The 27,991-nt window shown below is 37.9% G+C and overlaps 2 protein-coding genes across 3 annotated transcripts; one reads left to right on the top strand and one right to left on the bottom strand.

Moving 5' to 3' along the window:
• Positions 1-1,177: 1,177 nt before the first annotated feature.
• Positions 1,178-9,633, bottom strand: ppp1r14d (protein phosphatase 1 regulatory inhibitor subunit 14D). Its single transcript, XM_014980377.2, has 4 exons — positions 8,408-9,633; positions 2,872-2,952; positions 1,726-1,758; positions 1,178-1,595 (listed from the first exon to the last, which is right to left on the bottom strand). The coding sequence occupies exons 1-4, from the start codon at positions 8,585-8,587 to the stop codon at positions 1,527-1,529; spliced, it is 363 nt and encodes a 120-aa protein (XP_014835863.1). The 5' UTR covers positions 8,588-9,633; the 3' UTR covers positions 1,178-1,526.
• A 5,749-nt stretch (positions 9,634-15,382) lies between these two features.
• On the top strand, positions 15,383-27,291 carry spint1a (serine peptidase inhibitor, Kunitz type 1 a). 2 transcript variants are annotated; one of them, XM_014980373.2, is made up of 10 exons: positions 15,383-16,093; positions 19,143-19,306; positions 19,444-19,585; positions 23,082-23,249; positions 24,158-24,190; positions 24,411-24,539; positions 24,671-24,721; positions 24,875-25,045; positions 25,264-25,323; positions 26,371-27,291. In XM_014980373.2, exons 1-10 carry the CDS (start codon positions 15,694-15,696, stop codon positions 26,496-26,498), a joined length of 1,446 nt encoding a protein of 481 aa, XP_014835859.2. In that variant the 5' UTR covers positions 15,383-15,693; the 3' UTR covers positions 26,499-27,291. The 2 variants fall into 2 exon arrangements, with proteins under 2 accessions (XP_014835859.2, XP_087858617.1); XM_088002491.1 differs by having other exon boundaries at positions 15,384-16,093; positions 19,146-19,306.
• Positions 27,292-27,991: the final 700 nt, after the last annotated feature.

Consider the following 27,991-nt stretch of genomic DNA (forward strand, 5'->3'; position numbering starts at 1 on the left):
TGGCTGATTTCAGTGTGTTTACTCCTAGACCTGACATGTTGACGCCTCCATTGTTTCCATCACTCTGTTGAAAAATTCATGTCAGAAAACAGAACGCTGACGGTTATCCTTTCAGCTGTGTCCAGACAAAGTGCCGCAGGGTGTAATGAAAAGCGGCTGTGATAGTAGAGTGGTTTTATTAGTGCTGTAAATTTTGTCCAAGTATTGCAACTGCTATTCCAATAATTAGGTTTTTTTTTTTCTTCTTTTTTTTGTAGAAGGTAATTCAAATTAAAAAGTGAACCTCATATTATATAGAACCATTACGCACCGAGTGATATATTTCAAGGATTCACTTCTATTCATTTAGATCAGTGGTTCTTAACCTTTTTTGAGGTACCGAACCCCCCAGTTTCATATGCACATTCACCGAACCCCCCTCCCCCCGACACAGAAAATAATTTGCGGTATTCTGATGTATTAATGTAATTATATTAGTTTTATCACCTCCCCCACGCCACTAGAGGCAGTACCAACCCCGAAAAGATGCGACTAAGGAGCAGATTTAGACTATAGAGTTTGGTAAAAACGGTGAGCTTTACTGAAGTTCAAATCCATGCTGAGAGTGGAACTCCTTCCCGCAGCACTGATTGGCTCAGCAATGTAACGTGATCCTCTGCAGCAAGTGATGGCAAAACGGGGCGTCATCACGACTTTACGCAGTGTGTCTTTACCTCCGCGGCAGAGGCTCCGCCGAACCCCTGAGACCGACTCATCGAACCCAGGTTAAGAACCACTGATTTAGATGATTACGGGTTACAGCAAATTGCTATTTTCCGGATGATTACAGAGTACTATATTTAAGCACAAACGCAACATTAAAAATAAGCTAAAAGCTGCTTTTAAACCAGCCTGGGCCTTTTTGACATCTTGGCAGAACCGCTGATGCAGAAACAATTATTTTTCTGTTTTCATTAGCTTTAGGTCCTAATAATCAAAATTAACAAAACTTGAAATATGCCACTGTAATGACTATGTGAAACATTTGTGTTCCCTTTTTAATTGAATTGATACCCAAATAAACCATTCAATAATAGTCTAATTTATTCAAACAGAACCTGTAGATGCATAATTAATGTTGAATAAAACAAACTGGTTCATCACTTTGTTCTGAATCTGATTATTTGCACAAACAGCCTTGTTTTGAAAAGCTTCCACTTTATTCCAACAACAATGTTACCTGAACAAAATGCTTATGTACATAAATAAGAAACTGAAAATGTACACTCTAACTCTTACACAAAAAAAGAGTCCATCTGGGTAATAGTTGTGTCATGTTTATCACTTTTACATCATTGATATTTTGAAGGGAGCTTAAATTTTAGAGTTCATAAATTGAGCAGAAAAAAATCCATTCTGACTCAGGAAGAGGGGGAAGAAGCCAGGAAAAGTCCCCGATGTGATATTTGCACTTCCAGGCATACAAACTCTTAACCTGTGGGGAAGAAGAGGCTCCACGTCGTCTTGGTTCTTAATTTGACCTACAATTACTTCTTCAAGGGGCCTGACATTTTACGTAGACCTTTTATCCTGTAGAGCAGCCCGTTGATAAACTCCTGTGGGGAAGTTTCAGAGAGCAGATGTTCATTCTCTATGTTTTAAATAGACAGTATGAATGTCCTAATGAGTAAACTATTAAAATTGGCTGTCTTTGGATGTGTAAGTGAAGCTTTTTCGTCAACTTACCTCTTTTGGCTTTCCACATTCCTGCAATAATTCCTGAAGAAGAAATACAGAAATAAATAGTTAGTCCAAGAAAGGAAATTTTTTTGTCTGTCAAGCAGGGCCACCATCAAAGGTGGAGCCACGAGTGTAATGGACACCCAGGTAAACATGCTGGACCAACCAGGTCGTATCTTGGCTGGGGAGTCTAATACAAAATTCTATACAGACAGGAATTTAAGTTTGGAAAAGATGATTTGCTTAGGACATTTTTTTTATCTAAACTCTTTAAATTCATTCTATAGGCACCTCTGCTTTTATGCTGCATTTAAAATATACTGAAACAAAATTACAGCTTCATATGAGTCAAATTAGCAAAACAGAATTATACAATGGAAATAGCAGAGAACATTTAACCAACACTGTTAAACATGTTTAAAATATGTTTATTGCTTTTTCACTGCAAATGTTGCGACACTGGTTCCCAGCATGCATTTAGTGTGCTTAAAGAGTTCAGCTTGTGTTGTACACATTTATTTAGATATCTTGTTAAGCATGGCATAAAGAGGTAGCATGACTTTAAACTAGACTGAAGCAATCGATAGCTTCTAAACCAAACAAAATTTGTTTCTAATTTCATGTTATTCATATGGTATAAGCAAACGGTTTTTACAAATCTACTCTTTGAGCGAATATCTTCAAATTCATCTCAGCTTTTGGACTACACCTTATTCAACAAAGTCCATTATGCAACAGGGGAAAAGGTGCATTCACTGGCTTTTGTGTAGCAAATCTGCAGTGGTACAGCATGGGAACCAGACCCACTTTGCTGTTGCCAAAGCTGCCAAGACGAGACACAATTAAGAAAAGAAAAAGAAAAACTCTGCCTTGGAACTGCCTCTGTTTATTTTATGACCCCACAAAACACTTATTTGTGTAATGCAGACCACGTAAGCACTTAGAGATCCTGCTAAAAATCAATCAGATGATTTGCTTTTGCAGACCTGGCATCTCTGGGAAAACAAGAAAGGAAGAAATAAAGAGACAAAAGGCGTTTTTATTGAACAGTTTAAAGGAAAATCCCAAACCCTATCCCAACCTAATTTACAAACACTGTTATCAACTTTTAACACCTGGACGGAGAAGTGTTTAAACGTTTATAGAACGTACCTCAAGTCGAGTTCTTTGTCCTTCATCGGGCAGTTCTAGGAGTTCGTCTATGTCGATTTCTAACTCTGGAATCTCTTCCTCCTGGGATGGAAATTAAAGTTATTTAATGTATTTTTCTGTTTTTGAATTTACACTACATTTACATCACTAATGTACAGCATTAGTTTTACACTGCAAAACAGGCATGGAATATAACAACTTTGGTGGGTAGCTTTATTGTGTGGATTTTTTTAATGTTTTCCCCACAAAGTCCTGAATTAAGCCAACTCACTTAATTGGTCTGAACTGACCCAACAGGGTGACGGTACAGGTCAGCTCCATCCTCCACCCACAGCCTTGAACTGGAGGAGGAATGAATGAACTGTAAAAGCACCGTGTCATCCTTTTACATGTAGTGCTTAAAATGTCTATACCACATAGTTAAATCATTCATAAGCCAATAGGCATATGCCCATTTAAGCTTTGTATCACTTTTGTTACTGAGTGTCTCAGGTAAAGTAGAGCTATTCCAACAGTACAAACAAAACTAATAAGGGTTGTTTCTCACAAAATGATTAATGAGCAGCGCTCGTGAGCACTGAGGCAGAAGGGGCTCTAGTCGGCCAATGTTTACGCGTACCAGCAGCACATTTCATGGATGGGTTACCTTTTACCACGTAGTTCAACCATTACTGAAGGATTATTTCCACACATGCTCTGCACCATGTTAATCCTCAATTGGTTTTGTTGTGCAGTAGCTGACAAAGGTTTTTTCGTATTTTCACGTTACGAATCACAAACTTTCTCCCCTCCCCCTAGTACAAATCTAAAAAGTGTGACGTGCTTATCTATCCTGATAGGTCTTAATTAAATCCTGTGTGACATTGTGTTGAGAATGCTTTTCATTACCTATGCTAGTGAAGCTGGTCACCATGGATTTGAATGGGAATGGAAAAAAAAAATTAAAGAAAACCTTTTAGAGGCTACAAAACAGCTGTGGCAGGATAACACCACACACAGCCGGATCTGCAGCTAAACATTTTTGATAAATGCATACCATGCTAGAATGGCTCTGTTAAAGTCCAGAACTGATTCCTATTAAGAATTTGTGGCAAGACTTGGAAACTGATGTTTAGAAACACCCTCCATACAATCTGACTGAGCTTGAGATATTTTGCAATACAGAATGAGCAACTTTAACTCCATTTCAAAATTTGTTTTGTCAAATTTTTAACTATAACTAAGAGCATTTTAAGTTATGAACTTTTAAGTTATGGCAACTTATGGTGTTCCTAGCAAATTCTTTTCTCATCTAAGTCAAATACAGCAAGGCAATCGATACGTAGAGCCAGGTTGTAATATGTCCATGCTCCACTCTCAGAGAGAATGAGGAGTGCAATCAGCAGAGTTCATGGAGTTATGATATCTGAAGTAAGCACTCACATTTGACAAGTGTGGCCTCGTTTTTCGAGGGAATATTTTCCGGATGGGGGATTTTCTTGACTTGGGCTTGCACAGCTCATGAGGAAGGAAGGTAATCAATGTGAAAGTGCTGAGTTGTGAAATAGATGGGGCCTCTTCAGAGTCCCCTACGGCCCCTCTAATTGATATGTGCTGCAAGTTTGAACCCTCTGTGATTCTGCTGAACTCTGCAGGATAAATCTACGGCCGAACCTTTGGTCCATGCTTTATCTTGCGACGGCCGCAAATTGAGATTAATTACATTGCCATTTACTTAAATTCTTTGTTATGCAAAATAAATAAAATATGAATGCAAGAATAAATCTAAAAGCTAAAGAGGGAAGACTGAGAAAACTAATGTTAAATTACTTTCTTTTCACCACCTTCACCCTGACGTTTCACTGCTTCATACAGATCATCACTAAACATTAAAGGGTGATGCTTTTCACAAGTTATCACTAACCTTCCTCTAACTTACAAGTTTTTATGTCATATCCAGTCAGTTTCCAGCTTGTCGAGAGTTACTGCTTTAGTCTAGGGAATGCTGAATATTAATAAGACCTTCAGACACAGATGTCTCTGCAGCAATTTCTGAAGTGAAAAGACTTAACTTAGAATGAGCACTGGCACTAATGCTGACATTCATGTATATTAAAACTTGTCTTGGAGGACAGGATTCAGAAATAACAATTTGCAAATTAGTCATTTTAGTTAACAAAATCCACTGGACCATTCTTCTGCAAAAGCATCCCAAAAAAACTTAACCATGAAGCAATCAGCGAATGCTTACTTACACGTTTCCCTGTGTTTATGCTTTTGAAAAGGAAACTGAGCCCTGGAAAATTAGTCTGTTGTGAGTTAATGCTGGTGTGTGTTTCGGTTATCAGATCTTTCCCTTTTCCTGTTAGCAGGACCAGCTGTGAACATGTCTAAACATCCATTAATTACTCTGAAAGAAAGCGAGATTAGTTAAAAGAGGTTTTAATATTATACAATTCCACAACCTTCTGTTTAAAAACAATAGCAGATTTATGGAGGGAATGCAACTTAGATTGTTTTTGATTGTTCTATATTGGTCTCTAAATCACAGCCTGCAGACTTCAAGGTATTTTGTTGGGATTTTACCAAGGAGAGGAAGGAAAATGTGACATGATGATCAAAAGTCTTTGCAAATGAGGCGTGTATTCATTTGTCATCTGATAAGCCAAAATATAAATCAGTAAAATAAATTGCCTGAAGAAGCCACTTAATCAGTAAGTAGGGTCCACCCAATCTTTGAACATCTCAGAGTAGTTAGTGTTCAATTCATCAATAAAATCCAGTAAAATACATAACCCAACTACCAAATGAAGGCCGTTCACCTAGGCATGCTGGGCAAGTAGAGTGCTTATCAGCAATGCAGTCAGGAGGCAAAGGGTATAACTGGAGAAGCAGCAGAGATTACAGAGGTAACATCTGTTCATAGGACAACTGTTAGTTGTATATGTCAGAAATCTGCCTTTCTTTTGCAAAGACAGAAGAGCTTAACAGTTGATTGCAGGATGGAGGGAATTAAATACCAGCAAATCCTGGGAGAAAACCTGTTAGAGGCAGTGAGTGAATATAAACTCTGTCTGAAGTTCAGCTTCAAGCAGGAAAACGTCTTTAAACATACAACCAGAGCTACAATGGAATGGTTTGGACTAAAGCATGTGCATTAGTTAGAAATTTTACTCAAAGTCTAGAGCCAAATCCCAACAAGAATCTGTGTGAAGACCTGATTAGTGATGTTTACAGATGCTGTATGAAAATGCTAACTACAGATAACGTCCTTATTCATAAAATGTTTTGCATCAGTTTCTTCCCACTTTATAATTTTCCACATCTTTCATCACATGCAATCCCCACAAAATAAAGTTAAGTTTTGTGGTTAATTATGTGACAAAATATGTTCCAGCTGTCTTATTGCTTCCTAAATGCGCTGCATTTCATTAGAGAGCAGTTTTTTAAACTACAGATTTGATCTCTAATGTTAAGCATTGAAGTGCTGTTCAAACTTTTCTGAAATGCATTTTCCAACTTTTCAGAAGGTGTGAAGTGTGAAACTAAGGGGTCCACTCCTGACTCGGGCGGCCCTTGTATGAATTAGAAATGCAGATAAATAATTTAGGCTATGACACAGGGGACTGATGGTAAATGCTTCCACGCGGAAGACTCTGAGAACCAACAGAGTAACCTTCCCCCAAGGCCCATGCAAAATTCATTACACTACCCGGTGCACACGGACAAGCCACAACCAGTTCTGCACAAGTGACTCATGCAAAACATTGGAAAGTTAAGTGCTAATTTGTCATTGAGCAAAGCATTGCTCTTAGGAAAAATATACTGAAGACAAATATTTTCCACTTGCCGAGGTGGACACTTGTATTTTTGTTGCCACGACTTATTAGCTTATCTCCATTTATCCTTTACACTCCTGCTATATACCTTCTCTATCCAAGTTTACGAGCTGCTTCTGACATTTTGATTGTTTTGCAACTGTATGAAAGACACTATCTCCCTTTGCAGCAATAGTACATTTCCTTGGCTAATGGGAGGAGACTGCAACTAACTCTTTGCTTGATTAGCTTGAAAATAAAAGGAGAAACAATTTGTTTCCACCATTTCTGGGTTAAAAGGAGGAGATGTTGTCATCTAAGAGACACTGTTTCCCAGAAGCTCGCAGTCCTTAACGGATACCTCTCATTCCAACCGTGCCAAGCAGCCTCGTGTGGGCGAAGAGACATCTGTTGCCATGGTTTCCCCTCACAGAATGCCAAGCAACTCAATATGGAGCCTCTGACATAATTGGATTGTATCCCACAGAACGGGATTGCATTATGAAGCCAGTATTGCTGTGCCTACAAGTTGATTAATGTTTATTTTCCTAATCCCCAGTACACTGGACCAATAAGTAAAATGTTTAAAATGCAGGAACGTCACCCTATTGAAAATTATCTCCATGTAGTATGCAATGCATGTGCTCAATACTTCAACAGGGCTTCTCTGTGATGGAGTCAATCATCCTGTGGCAATGCTGATGTGTTTAGTAGGACTCATTATCAGCTTTCGTATAATCTGCTTTGTTGTTTTTCATCTTCCTCCTTCCTTACCTCTTAAGTTCTGAGGTTTGAGTGAAGCAAGTTTGCTGACCAAATATGAACACAACTTGAAGTTGATAGAACATGGTGGGCCAATAGCAAATAACAAGGTTCCTCAAATAATTACTGAATATAAATTTTGTTCTGTGCCTCTCCGTTTTTTTTCCCCAAACTCTGAAACCTTGTTTTCCAAATTAAAAGCAACATTTACTTTGATCTTAGATAAGAAATGTGGAGCTCAGAGGTAGCTAAAAAGAAAGCTGGACCCATGTTCTGGATGCGTCTGCGTTTGGTACCTCTTCAGGCCCTGACTCCAGCTGCAGCCCACACTTTTAAGGCTCCTCCAAAACCTTGAATAGGCTTTGCTTCCAATTCTCTAGAGGCTCTCCTGTTTACCCCTGTTGCTACCACACTCTTCCTTCCACTAAACTTTCCATTTTATCACCCCATGTGCAGAATTCTGCAAACAGTCAGTTTCTATAGGAATGGCCTTGTGTGCCTTAACTCAAAGACCAACGGCTGCCCTCCCCATCAATAACTTATCGGAGTAATTTATCACAGGGTAAATACGAATGTTTGTCTCAGAACTGCAGAAATCTAAAGTGCAGAACTTCACAATTTGCAACAAGGTCAAATGTTTTGATCAATGTGGTGTCTAAATAAATAGGCCTCCTTCACATAGTTTATGTAGACAACTACATGTTCTTAAACTCAATTCCTCTCAGGCATCTTATCACTAAAATAAAATAACTTGAGGGCCTGGATACTGCTGACGCTGCAGTCAGGCTGATGACAAATGAGTGCTGCTGAACCAGAAACTGCAGCTTCTTTCCTCCCACCCATTTCATGATCCACGCATGATAGATAACCCACAGCAGGAGCCTATGAGCGTTTCTGTGGCTCCCTTTCCCTGAACCCTCTTTTCATGCATGCAGAGCAGCTGACAGCACCAGAGTGAGACAGTCCTCTCCTCCTACCTCGCAGTCAAACAGCAGGTGCAGCTGCCCGTCGATCCACTCCTCAATATCCAGCCTCCTCTGCAGGTCCTTGCGGTTGTACTTCACTGTCAGCTTACCCAGCTTACGGTGTGCCGGGTCTTCTGTCTTGTCCGGCGCCTGAAACATCACCCTGGACTGGGTGCCTGGCTCTGACGCCATGGCTGCCACGGCCTCCAGAGATCCGTGGATCACACAGACAGAGCCACAGGCTGTGACGCAGGCTGGCTCCCCTCCTCTATATGTTGAAAGCTGTTTCTCTGATGGGCTGCTCTTCCCACACGTTGCTCCTCTTTTCTTCTGTCTCTTTAATGCCGGTTCTGGTTCCCTGCCTGTCCTCGTCCTTCCTCTCGCTCAGTCTCTCTGAAGCTCGCTCTCTTGCTCTCTTTCCCTCCACCTCCTTCTATTGCAACACCCACTGGCTGCACTATCAGGAGGATGGTAATGAGATATGACTCTCCGTGTGTGTGTGTGTGTGTGCACTTTGCAGGGTGTGTAATTCCTTCTTTTTTTTTTCTTATGGCAGGTAGAAGAGCATAGGTCAATTGGAGCAATAAAAAAAGGGAAGAAAAGTTGAAAGGGCAATCGTCTAGGGATGATCAGATTGGCTGAATATATGTGTATTCATATGAAACCAAAGGTACAATAAGAATTTGTTGTTTTGTTCTCGATTTCATAGGTCATTGCACAAACATTACATTCCAATACACCCCTTACTGAAGTATCTAAAGTAATTATTGCCTTGAGACTGAAAAGTAGAAGGTTCATCCTCATAAAGTATTAAGTATTTCCCATTTATATATTTCTTCATGTTTTGCTTCTTTGTAACACTACAATGTTTCAGATAACATAGTTAGATTCAAGTCACTACTTTGTCTTCGCCATGTTAAAAGTTTTTTGAAACTTTGATTCAGACGTGGATTTGCTGATTTTCCAGTGGCCTTAGCTTAACGTCACAAAGTAATGGCCAGACGTTTACCCTCAGGATTTTCTGCCACAAACCGGAATTCATCAGCAATAGCAAGTCTTCCAGGTCCTGAAGAAGCAAAGTAGTCCCAGACCTCACACTACCACCAGCATGGTATGATGTTCTTCTATGAAAATGCTGTTTACTTTTACATTTTCAAAGGAATGATAATTTTTCGTCTCACCAGCTCACAGAATATTTCCCCAAAAGTCTTTGGGATCATCAAGGTGTGACTTTGGGAATTGGGAGATAGGAGTTTGTGTCCTCTTTTGGTCATCAATGGTTTTTGCCCTGAAACTCTGTTTCAGTTGTTTTCAGTTGATGTTGTTTTTGCCCAGTTACGTGGACACTGTCCTTGAAGCAAGTAATGCCTGCCGTCCTTCAGTTGTTTTGAGGCTTGTTGAGTCTTCTTGAATGAGCTGTTGGTAATTTTGGTGGCCCAGCCACTCCTGAGAAAGTTTCCTTCCCATTTGTGGACAAAGTCTCTCAAAAAGGCTTGCTAGAGTCCCAAATCCTTAGAAATTGCTTTATACCTTTTTTCCAGTCAGTAATCTTTTCATTAATCCATTTCTTTAGATCAGGCCATGATGCGTTTTCATGACTGTAAAACAGCTGCAGAATATCCAGAATGCTGCTGCAAGAGTTCTAACTTGATCCAAGAAATACAACCACATTAATCCAGTCCTCAGGTCTCTTCACTGACTTTCTGAATATACTTTAAAACAACTCTGCTTGTGTATAAGTGTCTTTATGGTCTAGTGGCAAAATACATCTCCAAACTTCAGGTAGCCAGAGTCAAATGCAGCGATGTTGCGCTTCAATATTATGCTCCTAAAATCTGGAAATCTTCCTGATGAGGTGAGGCATGCCTGGACTCTGGCAATGTTTAAATCCAGGCTGAAAACAGTTATTTTTAGCTGTGCATATGGAAACTGACAGTATTTTATCTACATTTCCTTTCCCTAATTTAAGTGGTCAATGACTTCACATTTGTTTTTCATTTGTTTTATCTTGTTTAAATTATGCTTTTTAATCTCCGTTGCTGTAAAGCACTTTGAATTGTCCCGTACACTAACTGTGCTATACAAATGGCTAATTCATTCTTAAACAAAGGACACAATTATTTTTTTCTCAGTCAGGTTGGAAATCTTTCTTCTCTTTTTATAAATGAAGACTTCTTCACAGCACTGTGTTTCTAACAATAGTCAGGTCCCTCCCTGACAGGTGAGCCAGGGTTCCTCTACTATGGAGGTTTCTTTGTCCTGCATATGACAGCCATTATCAGGTGTACGTTTAATAAGGCTTGAAGTCAAATTGGCATCCTCAGTTATCCACTTTTACATAATGCATGGGGGAGAGTTAGGTACTCATGGGTGCCAAATTAGAGCCAAATGTCAAACCCAGTTCCTGAAATCAACATTGTAAAGTCAAAGGAGCACACAACTGCATGGTCAAACATCTACCCGCAAAGAGTTAGTGCACAAGAGATAAGGCAGATAAGAGGCACCAGAGTGTCCTTAGATCACATAGCAACGTGAATAATGGGTATTTGGGCTTTTTTGAGTATCCATCATTCATAGCTGCTGGTGTTCACCCTCTGATGCACCGTCTGTTACAAACACTGAATTATTAAGTGCTTCTAGCGACTCACCTTTCCAAGCAAACACATTCATTCATCCCATACTGGTTTTCGTGGTTCTGCATGGGGAGGCTGGTTAAAATAAAACACCAGAAGAGACCCATGTTAGATCTCCTCAGCTCTAACCTGGCTGGATGGCTCATTACAGTGAGAAAAAAACAAATAAAAAGCAGTTAAAGTCAACAAGCTGCCTCACTGTGTGGCTAAAGTGGGTAGACTTTCACCGTCAAAGCCCAGTTAAGTCCATGCTTACCACATTTGAGTTTGCTCTGACTTAGTTTAGCTACACCTAGGAATTAGAGCCAGTTCTTGAATAGGAAATCTATATTTCATCATAAAGGATGCCAGCCTTTATGGTTACAGAGGTTGCAGAGGTAAGCAGTTGCATGTGAATACATGACTCACCTCATACCACAGATTGGTGACTAACCTCATAAACAAGCTCAGTATCACTACAGTTATCGAAGCAGGGTTAGGACTAATGTGAATATAAATTATACGACAATAACCACATTGAATTTCAAACAAAATGAGCTAAAAAGCAGGTTTTCCAAATAAACAAGTTGTTAACCCTTAAAAATGTCTTCAGCTGTTGATGAAATAACACTGCCACCTGCTGGAAAAAGGATGGAGAACACTGACAGGTCCAATCAGACTAAATTGATAAAAAAAACATTGTAAAAAAAACACTCAGACAATTTATTAAAGTAAATTTTAATTAAATTTATGGTTAGACACAGAGACATGTTTAATCACCCTTCAAGATGGAAGGTGACTCAAGGCTAACAACTTGAACTTTCCCAAAGACAAATAATAAGTTTTAAGAAAACAGCATCTGTGGCAAGCAAGGCTAAATGAGGATCTGAGTTTATTTTGTAACCAATCACAGTGAAGAGGGTGGTAAAGCAGGCAAAACAAAACAAAACAACACTCTACAACTCAGTTTTCGAGAACTGAAGCAGACTGTCACATTCTGGGATTTTCAGGTCTCCAAACCAACCTTTTGATGCAATCTACAAACTAATCTGTTGTCTTACAGTCATGTCAGGAAAAAAAACATGCCCTCTCTATGCAAACACTTGCTAAACTATACTCAAAACTGGCAAAAATTGTGTGTTTTGATAAGTCAGAGATTGGTGTGACTGACTGAGCTTAAAATAACTGACAAATATGTGGAAACAACTTAATCTTATTTTATTAAAAGCGGTGCAAGCTCATGGTCAAGTACAAATCTGTGGGGCTGCTTTTCTATGTAATTCCATGAGACCCCTTGGTAAAGGGCATAGTATTCGGTGCTTCTTTGTCATTCATGATATTGAGAAAAAAAAACTAAATAATTGAACTTTCAGGTGGATACTGATTCAAAAGATATAGCCAAATTAACCGTACATGCAATGTTATGATGAGTTCCTGGAGGCAGAATTTCAGAAAAAGCAGGAGTTTTTAAATAGACAGAAACTCAGTTTCAAAGCATCAAATTAGGAAGTAACATTTATTTTAAGTCATATTTGATATACAAAACACTTTTACAACAATTTAACAGTTACCTGATCATGCTATAAAATGGCACTATGTGCCTTGAAAACACATCCTCTTGAAAACAGGATGCATAGTTCATATCCTCCCATTGTGTTTTCCACACTCTCTCATAAGATTTATTTTTGCCTATTTCTAAAGCCTTGGTTAAGCAATTCATGGCACTTCCATGCATGCAGGTATGCATGCATAGAGGCTTTAGCTTTCATATAATTTATTTTATCAATTCATTTTTTAATTTATATACTTGTTTACCTCCATGGTTGAATTTCTACAGATTTTAACTTTTGAAGCATTTGCACAATAGGTATATGCACCAAGATGTTGCTGATACTTACCCTGTTTTAGCATATTTATGCTGTCAGATTACTGTCAGAAAGTGCTGCTCTGCTGTGGTCTGTGGTAACCTACAGAGACACATTGAGCAAAATAGAAACCAGACTTGCACACAACACTTTCAGCATTTTGCACAAAAACCACCTACTTGACTGTAATGCCCATTACCCTTTTGCTACCATACAAGAAAGCAAAATATGAAATAAGATCAGATCAAATATTCTCTAGTTTCTTCTCAGGGACATTCATTGCGGACGTTGGTACAGAAACTGCAAAAACTATTGAAACCAGATAGTTAGACACACTGAATAAAAATACACAAATAAGTTTTTCACACTGTCTGATGTTAGATCAGACCAAACTGTTCCTGTTTTAGCTTAGCTATAATTGCAAACATTATTTCAATTTGCTAAATTCCAGTAAGTGGGGTGAGAACACATAAGCCTTTGAATGTATGTAAACATTTCGATGATCAAATGATCAAATGTACGCTTACATACATTTGATCATTTGATCAGTATCTGGGATGTTTGTCTTTTAAACAGTTATCCTGGATCACCCATAACCCAAACGTTTATGGCTCAAGCCATTTATTGCAAACTAAAGACCATTTATCCACAAACTTCTGATAGGTTAGCTGACACATTTCATTTAATTGGATCAACACCTGTCGATATAAGTTGTAAGGCTACACTTTAGGCACACTGCTTTTTTGTTTGACACAACGGGAAAGTCAAAAGAAATCATCCAAGATATCATGAAGAGAATTGTGCTGGTAACACAGTAACATGACAGTGAAACGGAAACTGTACCCACACGGTCTGAAAGGCCCCTCAGTGAGGAAGAAGCATGTTCTTCAAGAGAAACATAAAAAGCGAGACTGCAGTTTGCAAATGCAAACAGGTCAAGGATCTTCGTTTTTAGAGACATGTCCTGTGGTCTGATGAAACTGAAGTGAAACTGCTTAGCCATACAGACCATTGTTACACTTAGAGGAAAAAATGGTGATGCTTGTATCACCCTAACTGTGAATGACGGGGATGGCAGCATTTCTAGAGTAAATTTCAGACAACTAATGGTGAAAACTTCAACTAAAATAAATGACACATTTAAGGTCTGCTACATGTGGGTTCAGAACTCTTTAATAATCACTTTTAGGGTTTTATAGAAGTGCAACCTAGGCTGATAGAAAAACAATAAGCTTTTGTGACGCGCAGCCTGCCTTTAACAAAGTGTAAGTTGATACACTTTAAAGAGCTACACTGTCTGTTATATACAAACACCAGCTAGGCTTCTTTGTATTTTTGAATGGTTCATAAAGAACTGGCGGAAGGAACAAGCTGCCTTTTTGGCTGTATAGAGGCTGCTGCTTCCCTCTTTTTGCTCAACATATTGTGGTGGCCGTTACGCCAAACACATAATTTTCAGTTTCTTAACACAACTGAGCATGTCTCCAAATTAAGGTCTTCATCTCAGAGTGTATTTACAAACTGTAATATGGCTTTTTTGTGTTGCTTATGGAGTAACAGCTTCTTTCTCTCTCAATGGCCTTTCAGTCCAGGACTTTTTTCATTGTTCATCTCTGGAACAAAGAACAAATGTCCTTCCTGAGCAGTGGCAGGAGCAGTGATGTTTGCATATAATTGTTGAAACTGATTAATTAATTGATTAATTATCACTGTTGGACATTTTGAAATTATACCAAAGGATGAACCAGATTTGGTGAGGTTTACAGCTCCTCGTCTGATTTGTTTTCATTTTTTCATGATGTCACACAAGATAGCTGGGTTAAGGTGTTACCTTAAATACATAAGCAGGTGTGCCTCCATTCAACACAAATGTGATTTAACTCAACAGAGGCTTACAGAGCCATGACATATTCATCTGGGCATTTCCACATTGTTTGAAAATGAAGTAATTTCAGTATGAATTTGAATAAAGTACTAAAAATAATCTACCATTGCTGGGGTTTAGCAAATAAAAACAACCTTGGTAGTCATAACTGAGGCAAGATATGAAAGGATTAGTCAGATTTAATAAATAGTCCAGATGTAATTTGGATCTGAACTTTATACTGCATGACGTGCCACTGTGGAGTTTTTGTCAGGCAACACCTCTTATACAGTTTAAAAAAAAAACGTAAAAATGGCGATATGTTAAAAGTAATATTTCAAATAATAATAAAAAAAACTGTTTTTACGTTTCTGGGAACCTTACGGTAAGCTCAAATCGTAGCAGTGACGGCTGTAGTGCTGACAATTTGACTAATTACATTTCGTTTACCCAACTTTAATAACTCTTGTATCAATAATTTCACTGGTTTTATTTTTCCCCCCCCGACTGCCTTATAGTGGGGGTGAAACTGGAAAAACACAGGTGTTGGTCAGTCCTGTTTTCCTTCCACACTCACCTTCTCGTTGTCGTAGCTTCAGTCAGAAAGGGAGTGGCATCGGGAGTGGAATTTCACTTCCTGTTGTTTCTCAGGTGAGTCATCTGAGAAATGTTGTCAATGCTCGGTTTTGTGTCGACATCAGAGTTTCATGAGTGTTTGCTTCATTTCCTTTTATTCTTTGGAAGCGCTAAGAGTACCTGCACTACCAGGAAGTAATTCTTTAGTCACTTTAGTGAGGACTGCGTTTGGAGGACGGAAAGCTTGTGTTTCACTCCTTGTGCGGAAGGAACCCTCCCTTTTAAATAAGACTGACACTTTTTTTTCCTTCTTCTCAATTTGACTTCAGATTTCTTTCACACAACTTCTGCTTTTAACTGAGTGGGAATCTCGAGGAGACAATGAATCTACTTTTTGGATGCCACTTCGCAGCGCTCTTGTTTCTTGGCTTTTTACACCTCACGGCTGGCCAGAGCACTGCCGACACCTGCCTGGCCAAATTCGATGCAGGCAAAGAAAACTTTATGCTCAATGTCAGTGAATCGGTGAGTGACGGGGCCACGTTTCTCTCCTCGCCGAAAGTGGGGACTAAAACGGCCTGCGTAGAGTCCTGCTGTAAAGATCCGAGGTGCAATGTCGCTCTGATGGAGAAACAAGCCGAAGACACCATTAAGACCTGCTATTTATTTGACTGCTTATACAACAAGAAGTACGCCTGCCGCTTTGTCAAGAAATCAGGATATTCCAGTTACATCCTGAAGTCTCTGTATAAAGAGTACATCAAACACGACACTATCACAGGTAAGCGTAAACCTCCGCCAAATACAACCGAAATACTTTAGAACTGGGACATGTTTTGATGACTGTCTTTTGCAATAATAAATCAATTGTTTGATTTTAGATGAGGAAACGCATAATTACATTTTCATGTAGGCTATAGCTGTAATTTGAAAACATCACCTGCAAAGAAAGCTGAAGAAGTTATCAGATGGTTTTCGTGTTCTTATCCAGGCAGCTAATTAAGAAACTATCTTGTGGAGTTGCCGTCTTAAACAGGTATTACAGGAGTGCCTCCTGCCCACAGCCTTCGGCATCTACAACAAGAGCTATGGCAAAATCTAATTCAATTATCGAGTTATTTTTAATTGAATTGAAGTAGCAAATTTACTACATTGTAAACATGAGTGGCGTCAGGAGGGCGAAGTACATCACACAAGGCAAGAGGAGGTGCGGCGCGTTTCTGAATATTCCGAATGTTTGTGCGTTTCAGCGCCTGTTTTATTATTATGCTGAATATAAAAATCTAATTTAAATATCTTCTCATCCATTTTGGCTCCTCAAAAATGATCCTTTCATCCACCCAAGATTAAGAGTTTTTCATTTGAAAACAAAATCCGTTCAGAATGGGTGGATTTTGTTTTGATTCCAAAATAAAATAACTATAAAAAAAAAGAAATTAAAATAAAATAACTCTTTGTGAGTGTTGAAAATCTAATTATCCAGATGTCACAGGGTGAAGCATGGATTTCACAAGCAAAACGTGTTTTCTTTATTTTTTTTTAACTTTATTATTGAATGACGGATATTTGAACTAAGGTTATTTTAAAAAGAAGAATAAAAGTTTGGTTGTTATTTTTTTAAGACTGACATCCTGGTCTACTAAAGTTGCTTGTAAGCGTTGGTGCTTCATCCTGTGATATTACTGCCCAAATTTGCATAACTTGTCTGTCAGATGTGCCCTGAACAAGCTTTTCTTGTATTTATGCATGTGCAGTGATATAGGTTGCAGGTTGCATGTGTGTACTGTATTTCATTAGTCTCAATGAAATACATTTTTTTTCATTAGTGAATGAAAAAATGCTTTTTTTTTATCCATTGTGAGCTTACACTTGATAAAAGGGCATTTTTCTTTCACTCATCTGAATTCTACATTGTCCCACTTCAGTATATACAGGTCCTTCTCAAAAAATTTGCATATTGTGATAAAGTTAGTTATTTTCCATAATGCAATGATAAAAATTAAACTGTCATATTTTAGATTCATTGCACACCAACTGAAATATTTTTGGTCTTTTATTGTTTTAATACTGATAATTTTGGCATACAGCTCATGAAAACCCAAAATCCCTGCATATTTCATCCAACCAATAAAAGAAATGTGTTTTAATATCAAAAAAGTCAACCTTCAAATAACTATGTTAAGTTATGCATTCAATACTTGGTCAGGAATCCGTTTGCAGCCTTCAATGCGGCGTGGCATGGAGGCAATCAGCCTGTGGTACTGCTGAGGTGTTATGGAGGCCCAGGATGCTCCGATAGCGGCTTTAAGCTCATCCAGAGTGTTGGGTCTTGCGTCTCTCAACTTTCTCTTCACAATATCCCACAGATTCTCTATGGGGTTCAGGTCAGGAGAGTTGGCAGGCCAACTGAGTCAGTAATACCATGGTCAGTAATACCAGTGGTTTTGGCACTGTGAGCAGGTGCCAGGTTGTGCTGAAAAATGAAATCTTCATCTCCATAAAGCTTTTCAGCAGATGGAACCATGAAGTGCTCCAAAATCTCCTGATAGCTGCTGCATTGACCTTGCCCTTGATAAAACACAGTGGACCAACACCAGCAGCTGACATGGCACCCAGACCATCACTTACTGTGGGTACTTGACACTGGACTTCTGGCATTTTGGCATTTCCTTCTCCCCAGTCTTCCTCCAGACTCTGGTACCTTGATTTCTCAATGACATGCAAAATTTTCTTTCATCCGAAAAAAGTACTTTGGACCACTGAGCAACAGTCCAGTGTTGCTTCTCTGTAGCCCAGGTCAGGCGCTTCTGCCGCTGTTTCTGGTTCAAAAGTGGCTTGACCTGGGGAATGAGGGACCTGTAGCTCCTTTCCTACACACGCCTGTGCACAGTGGCTATGGATGTTTCTACTCCAGACTCAGTCCACTGCTTCTGCAGGTCCCCCAAGGTCTGGAATCAGCCATTCACAATCTTCCTCAGGGTCCGGTCACCTCTTCTCGTTGTGCAGCGTTTTCTGCCACACTTTTTCCTTCCCACTGAGGTGCCTTGATACAGCACTCTGGGAACAGCCTATTCGTTCAGAAATGTCTTTCTGTGTCTTACCCTCTTGCTTGAGGGTGTCAATGATGGCCTTCTGGACAGCAGTCAGGTCAGCAGTCTTACCCATGATTGCGGTTTTGAGTAATGAACCAGGCTGGGAGTTTTTAAAAGCCTCAGGAATCTTTTGCAGGTGTTTAGAGTTACTTTGTTGATTCAGATGATGAGGTTAATTGCTCGTTCAGAGAACCTTTTCATGATATGCAGATTTTTTGAGACAGGGATTTTGGGTTTTCATGAGCTGTTTGCCAAAATCATCAGTATTAAAACAATAAAAGACCAGAAATATTTCAGTTGGTGTGCAATGAATCTAAAATATATGACAGTTTAATTTTTATCATTGCATTATGGGAAATAATAAACTTTATCACAATATGCTAATTTTTGGAGAAGGACCTGTATTTGGAGGAAAACCAGGATAGGAAATATTGCTTTCAAAAGACTTGAAGAACTATTGTTTTTGTCTAAATCAAAATAAGGCTGAAGGAAATGCAAAAAAATGTCCACTCTCCAAACTGGAATAGCTTCTTTCTCTACCGTCTCTGTTTGTTATAAGGATGACAGATTTAGATCAGAAAGTCTCGGTTTTTCATGTTCACACACGTCTGGAAGTGAGACATTGCTGAGAATGCCATGCTCTTTTTTTCCCTCTGCCTATTTATAATTGTTTATTAGTGATCCAACTGAGGTTTTGTGTCACCCATATCATCTTTAATTATGTGTTTCATGTCCAAGTAGAACAAAAGGACTCTCCGCCAGTGGCCGATGCAGGTTCTGACATAGTGGTCCAACCTAAGGAGAGCGTGAGACTGAGCGGCTTCCAGAGCAGAGATGAAGATCTGCAGTCTTTAACCTTCAATTGGGCCATGGTTACCATTTACCCATATGCGATCATTGAGGTGAGAAAAGCAACATTAATTTCCTGTTATTGCCATACTTAATTTACAATTTTGCAAAATGTCCCCTGTACCTTATTCTAACAACACTGCTGAGACCGTAATTGAGTAACTCAACATTGTCCTCCTTATTTTTGCAGAAATCAACCTTTCCTGACGAGATCATTGTGTCCAATCTAACTTCTGGAAAGTACCAGTTTAGCCTGACAGTCACGGACACTGCTGGTCAGTCAGACAGCACTACGATCAACGTCTTGGTCCTGACCGCTGAGGAGTCCGAGCGTGAGTGTCTCCTCTTTATTCTAAATTTTATAACTCTGTAGATTGCTTGTTTTGTACCCAGGAAGGAGGTGGAGCTGTTTAATGTAACAAAAGATGCATTTTTAGAAAGTACTATCTATTTAATTTATGGGTGGCATTTAAATATTTGTATTTATCTTTAATATCTATGAACGTATTTAATGGCAAAGAAAATAAATTGATACACAGTGTTTTAGGCAAGTCATTATGATCTGGAAGTAGTAACGAATAAAAATGTAAATTGTTGGTACAAAATGAGACTATGAATTGAGAGAAGGGAATAGAAAGAAAAGGTATGATATCCCCGTTACACGTTATTGTTTCATGTTATTATTTATTGGTAAATTCAGACAGTATTCTTGACAGTTTTCCCTCTCACCATTTTGTACCTTTGTATTTAAGATCATTTTGTGTGTGACTGCTAAGAGGCGTTTGTCCTGACCTCAGACATTTCAGACATGCCTTGTCGATGTTTCATATCCACATTTAATGTCACGTGGTTCCCTTCTGCCTACCCAAGCCTTCACATATAGCTCATTTAACCCACTATGTCCTAAAAGACAAGCCATATTCAATTAAGACATTGAAAAATGTTTAATTCTTAAATTATGCTTCAATCTTTTGTAAATTAAGCTTTTTCTGTTGGGGAAAAAAAATTTCATCAGTCTGGGAAGGTGTGTGTGATTGAGAGGTCTTCTGAACTAAATAAAGTGTGATACGAGTAGAAGCCATTTACCATAAATATGCAGAAAAACACATTAAATAGGCAAAATCAGAGAAACGGTTCGATGGCACGCACGTGCTTAAGAAAAAGAGGAAATGATGAAATAGTTTGCTTTCAGAAAAGTGATAAAATGGGAACAAGTGCTTAGGAAATGTAGTTACTAATGAGCACAGAGGTGTTTGTCACTGATGTCTTGACAGCAGGATACAATTTAGAGTATGTTTAAGGAACTAACCCCCAGGGTTTCGGGTGGTGCTAGTTGACTTTGTTTATGTGTTCAGGCATTTCTCCCGTCTTACCTCGCTTTTTATGTTGAAATCTCCATGGCACATCTAAACAACTCTGATTTCTCAAGCTTTTCTACTTGTATTTTTCATGTTGTTTAGCCATAACGTTGCTTGTGCCAAGATGGAAGGGTAATTTCCCATCAGCTTGATTTTTCCGTTTTTCTGGTTGTTGTTTGCATGTTTCTGTGGGCTGAAGGATCCTCATGTTAGTTGGAACCAAACGAGTTCAGACATGCTCGCACACAATAAGGAAGCAGAGATAAGAGCTTGACTGGTTAGATGATTGCATAGTAAACTGACATTGTACAGGAAACAAAACAGATCAGCTGATGGTAGGATGCTGCCTTTAGCATGGAATAACTGAATAATCCAGATTACTTCCTTTGAAATGGGTTCCGTTGAGAAAAAAGAACGTAGTATTACAGTCGGTATGTTTTTTTTTTTTTTTACTGATCCCCCTGATACCATCTCTCCACCCCCAACTCAACAAAACTTGCCTGTCTGGTTTCAGGTGCTTACGCAACAAGACTTTTATCATTGTTGCTGTGTGAACTGAATAAAAGTGAACAGTAGTTTTAACTCTCAAAATTCTGTTGACTTTATAAGTACCAGAAATGTCCCACCCACACTGAAGATCAGTTACCTATTAATAGTTTTTCAGTCCCTTAGTGGAAAATCTTGATTGTTTCTTTAAATTATTTTTTGTGGTGGCATTTCTCTGAAATGTGTTGCAAAAGCTGCTCTTTAAATGAATGCTGACGCAGAGAGTGCATCATTAACTACACGGAGATTACCTCAATCTGCTTTTCTCAACATTCTTTTGTTTTCAAAACACACCACTTCATGATTTTGTTTTACTTTAGTGCGTGTATAGCAGTTGCATAATATTAAAATGGGAACTTGGTAGAAACTTTGAAGGAAACGAGCCCCATGTCTGGTACCTTGTTCTACAGGAATATCATGGGTTAATCACATTGGCCTAACCTCTTGCCTTTATCATTTTCTTTTTGCTGACAATGTGGCATTAGGGAACAAAAAAACTGAACTCGGGCAAATCTTTACAAATCAGAATAGCCTCTGAAAGTGCAACTATTTTGCCGATTTGATTCATACACACAGAAAACACACACAGTCACCTCATTGCCCAAGTTCCATAGAGAATGAATGGAGAGGGACATTCTAAATTAACATTTAAAACTAAAAGACTTCCTGTAAGCCTTTCTGAGTATAAAAACTTGGAGAAACTTAGAATCTTCAGACAGGGTTGAGACAATAAAACATTTTCTTAAATGTTTTTTGAAAACGTCCATAGAGTGGCATTTTTTTTTTTTGTTATGGCTTATTAGGCAGTCACCCAGAGCAACATCTGAAAGGGGAGGGGCACCAGAGAACTAAAAACTTTCTGCTGCAAATAAAACAATGCACTTTAGGCATTTTAGGGAGTTGGAGTGCAACAGAGGAAGGGGCTTTCTCAAGGCACCATTCCTGCAAGAACCATGACTGTGTTTTATATTTATTTTTCAATCTTACAATGTTAGGCATTGTGATTAATCACAGAGCTAGAGTGTGATTAATCTGATTCCATTTTTTAAATTGACTGATGGCACCAATATATACATAATCTCAAGTTTGTGTGTGTAAATGATGGCGGCATGTGTAAGTGCAGCAGCTTTTGTTCTCTTGAAAATGTGTATGTTTCTTTATTTCTTATTATTTGAATCTTTATACCACTATTTTGGAGTTGGATCCTGGTTTTTGCTGAGCTGCTTCAGTTCAATGATAACAATGGTTTTCATCCATTCTGTCTTTCACTTATGTCAAAATTAGGTTGGGGTTTCTGGTTCTGCTGGAAAGGAAATTGACAGCGTATGCCTTGTAAATTTTCTCCAAACCTTTGAAATAGCACTTATCCCTGTTGCTTATGCACACTTTTTACGATGCCTTTTCCTTCCTCGCTACTTTCCATTGGAATGCTGGGACATACAATCAGCCATCTTCTTTAACATTGTGACTTAGCCTCCTTTTGCAGGGTGTTGCTGTCTGTTGGACAACTCTCAAGACAATAGTTCTCTTCGTGATTATGTAACTTATTAAACTGTCCATTGCATAAATTCTATATTAAAAAATTTTAACATTTTCTTAAAGACAGAATTTCGGGTTCTTATTACCTGTAAGAAACATAATTTACAGAAATATGTTACTGAATGTTAAACTTATTCAGAGGTTTCACTTTATGATATAAATTACAAAAAAAAAAAAAAAAAAAAAAATCAGGGTTTGTTTTTTTTATATAATATTCTAGTTGAGATGTACCTGTTTACAAAGTTTTTGACTTTGTGAGTAAAATTAGATGACTAGAGGTTTAATGCAGTTTGTCAACAGTGTGTGTGTGTGTGTGTGTGTGTGTGTGTGTGTGTGTGTGTGTGCTTTAGCCTTGATCCTAAGTCTTTAAATATTGTCCCTCCAGACCACTGCATGGTTCCAAAGAAAATCGGTCCGTGCCGCGGTGCATTCAAACGCTGGCATTACAACGCTGCCTCAGAGAAGTGTGAGGAGTTCATGTTTGGGGGTTGCCTGGAGAATAAGAACAACTACATTAAAGAGGAGGAATGCCAGAAAGCCTGTCATGGCACAGGTAGTTGTTTTTCTTATTTTTAACTTTTTTTTTAATCAGCTTTTTCCCTATTAAAAAGATGATTACTTAGTAATGTAATAACCAAGTAATGGGTTTCTTAATTGCAGATACTGCAGGTATTTCCTTGTCGGTTGCATGCATGGCCATAAATATAGAAATTGTCTAAAATGTTATGGAACGTCATGATGCATAGTTTTATATTTTTTACTCCTTTTTTTTTCTTTTACTCCGATAATAAACTAGGTAACCAATAGCCTTCATGAGTCACTTAATTATTATAATCTCATTACAAATGGCATGTTTTAGTTTTAGTGACTTGAACTCACCAGATCTGAACTTTCAATTGTAAGGACTGTTGTTCTTTAAAGGTTCAGTGTGTAACTTTTACAAATAAATGTGTTTTTTTTATTTATTTTTTTTACATATTTGTTAAAACTGTCACCATATGATGTTATGTTAGGAGACGGATACGCTGTGAAAAGATCGATCTCATCCTCCTCCTCCATGAGCTATTATAGCTGTTTGAAGAAATTCACACTCCCAAGTCATCTTGGCATAAAACAGCCAATCAGAGCCAGGAGGAAGGTCTTAGCATTGTCAATCAACAATATGTACTCACAGCTAAATGTGCTAATGGCGGAAAAATGGCATATCATTAAAGGAAAACCATTATCTGGTGTCATCGGCGGCCAGTTTCAACAAACATATAAAATAATATATTTTTAAAACTCCAGCTTTACAGTCTCTTAAAGTGCATTTTGATTGACTTTTTGAACTAACCAAAACAACCTCTTATTTCATGTAAACAGACCCTATATTTCTCTAAATACCTGAGCAAGAATGACTCTCTGAGTTATTGTTTGCAGCAAGCAATAATTTTTCTTTGGTTTTCTTTCTTTTTCATAAAGGTGGTCCATCTGGGCGACATCTGACTATTGGAGGTAAAAAATAGCACTTTATTTTAACAGGTATTTTGATCAAGGAGAAATGTAAATGCACAGTCAGACATTTTAATGTTCATAGAAAGTTTTTATTGTCTGCGTGGCCAACGAATGCCTTTAAGTTCATTAGTTTTTTGGTTTCACTTGTAACGGTGCATGCTGCTGTTTGTAGAATTATAAGCTGGCCCAGCTGATTATTATCTGTGTGTTTGTGCCACAGAACAGTGTGGAGCTCCATGTACCCCTGATCAATTCACGTGTGATAATGGTTGCTGTTTGGATAGAGGACTGAAGTGCGACGAAACGCCACAATGCTCCGATGGATCAGACGAGAAATCCTGCGATGACTGTATGAGCTTGCCATGCAAAGCAGACCTAGTTCTCATTTGACTAATTTAAATAAATGCTTTGATTACAACATATTTTAGATGCCATATTAGAATTCTTGATAACATGAATTATGTCCTGTGTGTTTATCAGTTCAAAGCAAATTTGGTTCTCTGTTGGACCTCAAGTTGGCTGAAAATAGAGGTGGTTTGAATTTTCCATTCCCTGTTGATTTCTGCCTTCTAATTCACTTCCCTTCCTTCTTCCTGAATATACTCTTCATATATCACACATTCAGGCTTTAGTCCACATCACAGACTTTATCATTTTTGTACTTTTTTTTATTTTTTATTACAGCGTACTGTACGGATGAGCCAGATACAGGAACTTGCAGGGATAGCTCTTCAAAGTGGTACTATGATCCCTGGACGCAGAGTTGCACCCTCTTCAATTACGGAGGCTGTGATGGAAACGAGAACAGATTTGAATCTGAGGAACAATGTCTGAGAGAATGTCAAGGTGTGACAGGTGAGTTTGTTCTTATTTGAAGTTGGATTGGTATGCCATTTGTCCATGACTCAAAGAATCACTGTAGATGCAAAACTGTGTTATCTCTGCCTCTTTAGACCTTTTGATTTGTTATCATGTGCTCTTATTTATCAAAAAATATGGAATATGTTCAAGTTTTGACATTTCTTTGTCTATTTTTATAATGTGTCATGCATATGTGTTTTCTTTTATTACAGAAAAGGATATATTTGACAGAAAGACCAAAGCTGAGAAACAAGAGACTGACTCCAATACAAGTAAACAACCTCTTTTTTTTCCTTGATAGTATTAAACTAGGTTAACATATAGAGGACATATTACTGGAATGATTTGCATAAAGTGTAATTAATGCATTGAACCACAAAGTCTTTAGTATATCTTATGTTTTATATTTCCCCTCTACAAGGGAGATTAAATGCAGGAAGCTTAGCAGTTTTTCAACATATTTTGAGTAAAACAAGTAAAATAACACAAATGACTTGCAATGACTTTAGTTCAGTTTGTCTGTATAGTTTCACACTTAAAAAGGTCAGTCATATCCATATGTGTAAAATCCCTTTTGGTTTGAAAGGATTTCAGTATAGTCTGGTTTATTCCAGCACAGTCCAGGTATTAGACTCATTCAGACCCGATTACATACAGTCTTGTTTATTTCTTAGTAATTATACACTGCAGTCAGATAATTAATCAGTCTTTTCTCAAAATTAGAAAATGTTGCCACATCATGTGGTAAAAGTGGAGTTAAAACCCTTCTAGAACTGGAACAAACCTCCACCAGAGCTAGGTTTACTGTGAGAGGCCATCAGCTTCCACTGACTGGAGGAAAAACAAAAACACCATCACTTATGGAAGATATTAACGTAGTAGCTCCTTCAGTAGCTAAATCCAGGGGGGGGAAAAAAAAACGCATCTTCAGACAGAAACAAAAAACATAAAAGAAATTCTAAGGTACACTCACAAGCCACTTTATTAAGTATAATTTGCTTGCAGATTTTGGTCCGTACTGACATGACCTCATCAAACAGTTGCTACAAATTAGTACATGGTGAGAATCTTGTTCCACCAAATCCCAGAAGTGCTCTAATGGAGTAAGCACCAAGTGAGATCAAGAAGCCAGTTTAAAATGTTTTTTTTGTTTTTTTTTACCTGTAAATTGTCTTCTCTGCATCTTAACTATGAAAACGGGTTTCAGTTTTTCTGTCAAAGGTCAAAGTTTATTCAGCTCAATTTTCCAGTTCATCAAGTTGCATTGAGTGTCCATATGTTGATCTGTTTTAACCAAAATGTTTGTCATTATTGAACAGGTGTCATTGCCATTGCTATTATCCTGGGTATAGCCATCGTCATTGTCCTTGCCGTCCTGGGGTACTGCTGGCTAAAGAACAGACAGCCCCGCCACACCCTGGTGTCCACCAGCAGCAAACCTCTGTGACACCATCTTACTCTCATCTAAATGCGTTATCACAAAGACTCTGTGTTTGGAAGTGCAGGAAGAGTTGTTGTTTCTTCTAATTAAGTCTGTATGTGAATATGTCTTGAAGAGGATGCATACAAAAAGCAGAAAGTCTTTGGTGAAATGTGAAGTGTTGCTTTTAGTGCTGCATGCTTTTGGAATAAATTGGCACAGGAATCTGTAAGATGAGGTTAAGTGGGAAGGATTGATTAGAACATCATGGCACAACATCAGAAGCAACCCTCCCATTAGAATATAATATTTGATGTTTTCCTTCTTTCGTTTTTTATCAGTTCTGATTGAACAACTTTTACTGTTTATTGTACAGTTGAAAGCAAAACTCCTGTCTTTCAACCAATCCCAGGAGATCTCGTTTATATGTACACTTTTCACATGAAAATGTTTTGTTTCCTCCAGTTTTCTCACTTTAACCTTATTTTAAACATTGTTGTTACATTCCATTGAATTTCACCCACATGCAAAGTGTTGTACATAATCTTGGGTTTTAAAAATATATTTCTTAGAAGTACTTTTATCAATTTTTCTCTTAGGTTTCAGTTTTTTTAATATATATATATATATATATATATATATATATATATATATATATATATATATATATATATATATATATATATATATGATTCAATTTTAACTTTACTATTAAATATTTTAATTGATACATTTGTAGATATAATTTGATGTATACTTCTTTAGCTTTACTTATGTCGTGATCTTTGTCTTAAATAATAAAAAAGAGATTTAAACCAAATTTATTACTTTTGACATTATTTTTTAGAAATGTGTATCTTACACAGTTGCCATTTTTCCTATTTGCCTTCTATGCATTAAAGCCTGGACTTAATCTTACTTCTGCCTTCCTAAAACGGTTTCAAAAACTTAACTGGTTAAGTTTTCATAGAACAATAATCTTGTCCTATGAACCTTTAAATCATTTCCTTTATTAAATTGACTTTTTTTTAACACAGGCTAATAACTGTTCTGACCCGTTTAATTGAGGTTAGTGATAGAAGATGAATGACACCTCAAGAGTCTATCACTGACATTTGGGGACCCAAATTTTGCTAAAAATATTATGAAAAACCATTTTATATACGATTCTACAAAAAGATGTTCATTCACATTTATTAATGACCAAAAAACTGTGTAACTTGCTTAGGTTACTTCCACAGTTTGAATCTCTTCACAAAACATTTGAAGTAAAATCCCCTTAAGAATTAAAATAAATGTTGGTATTCTCTTCCAGTGTTTTCACTGAGCTTTTTTTTTCATTTCAAATAAAGTGGTTATAGGTCAATATGCTTTCAGTAAAACAAAATATAGGAGTCATTACACCAGTGTAGCTTTTGTTAGTCAGTTACTCTGACTGAAACCGCTTTTCATAGTAAGTTTTTAGTACGTTTCAGCTGATCGGATCATTGATGGTGTAGCATTTTCTTTTTTATTGTCCT

This window comes from Poecilia mexicana, unplaced genomic scaffold (assembly GCF_051168715.1).
Source record: "Poecilia mexicana isolate PSO_F unplaced genomic scaffold, ASM5116871v1 scaffold_22, whole genome shotgun sequence".
Taxonomy (NCBI): Eukaryota; Metazoa; Chordata; class Actinopteri; order Cyprinodontiformes; family Poeciliidae; genus Poecilia; species Poecilia mexicana.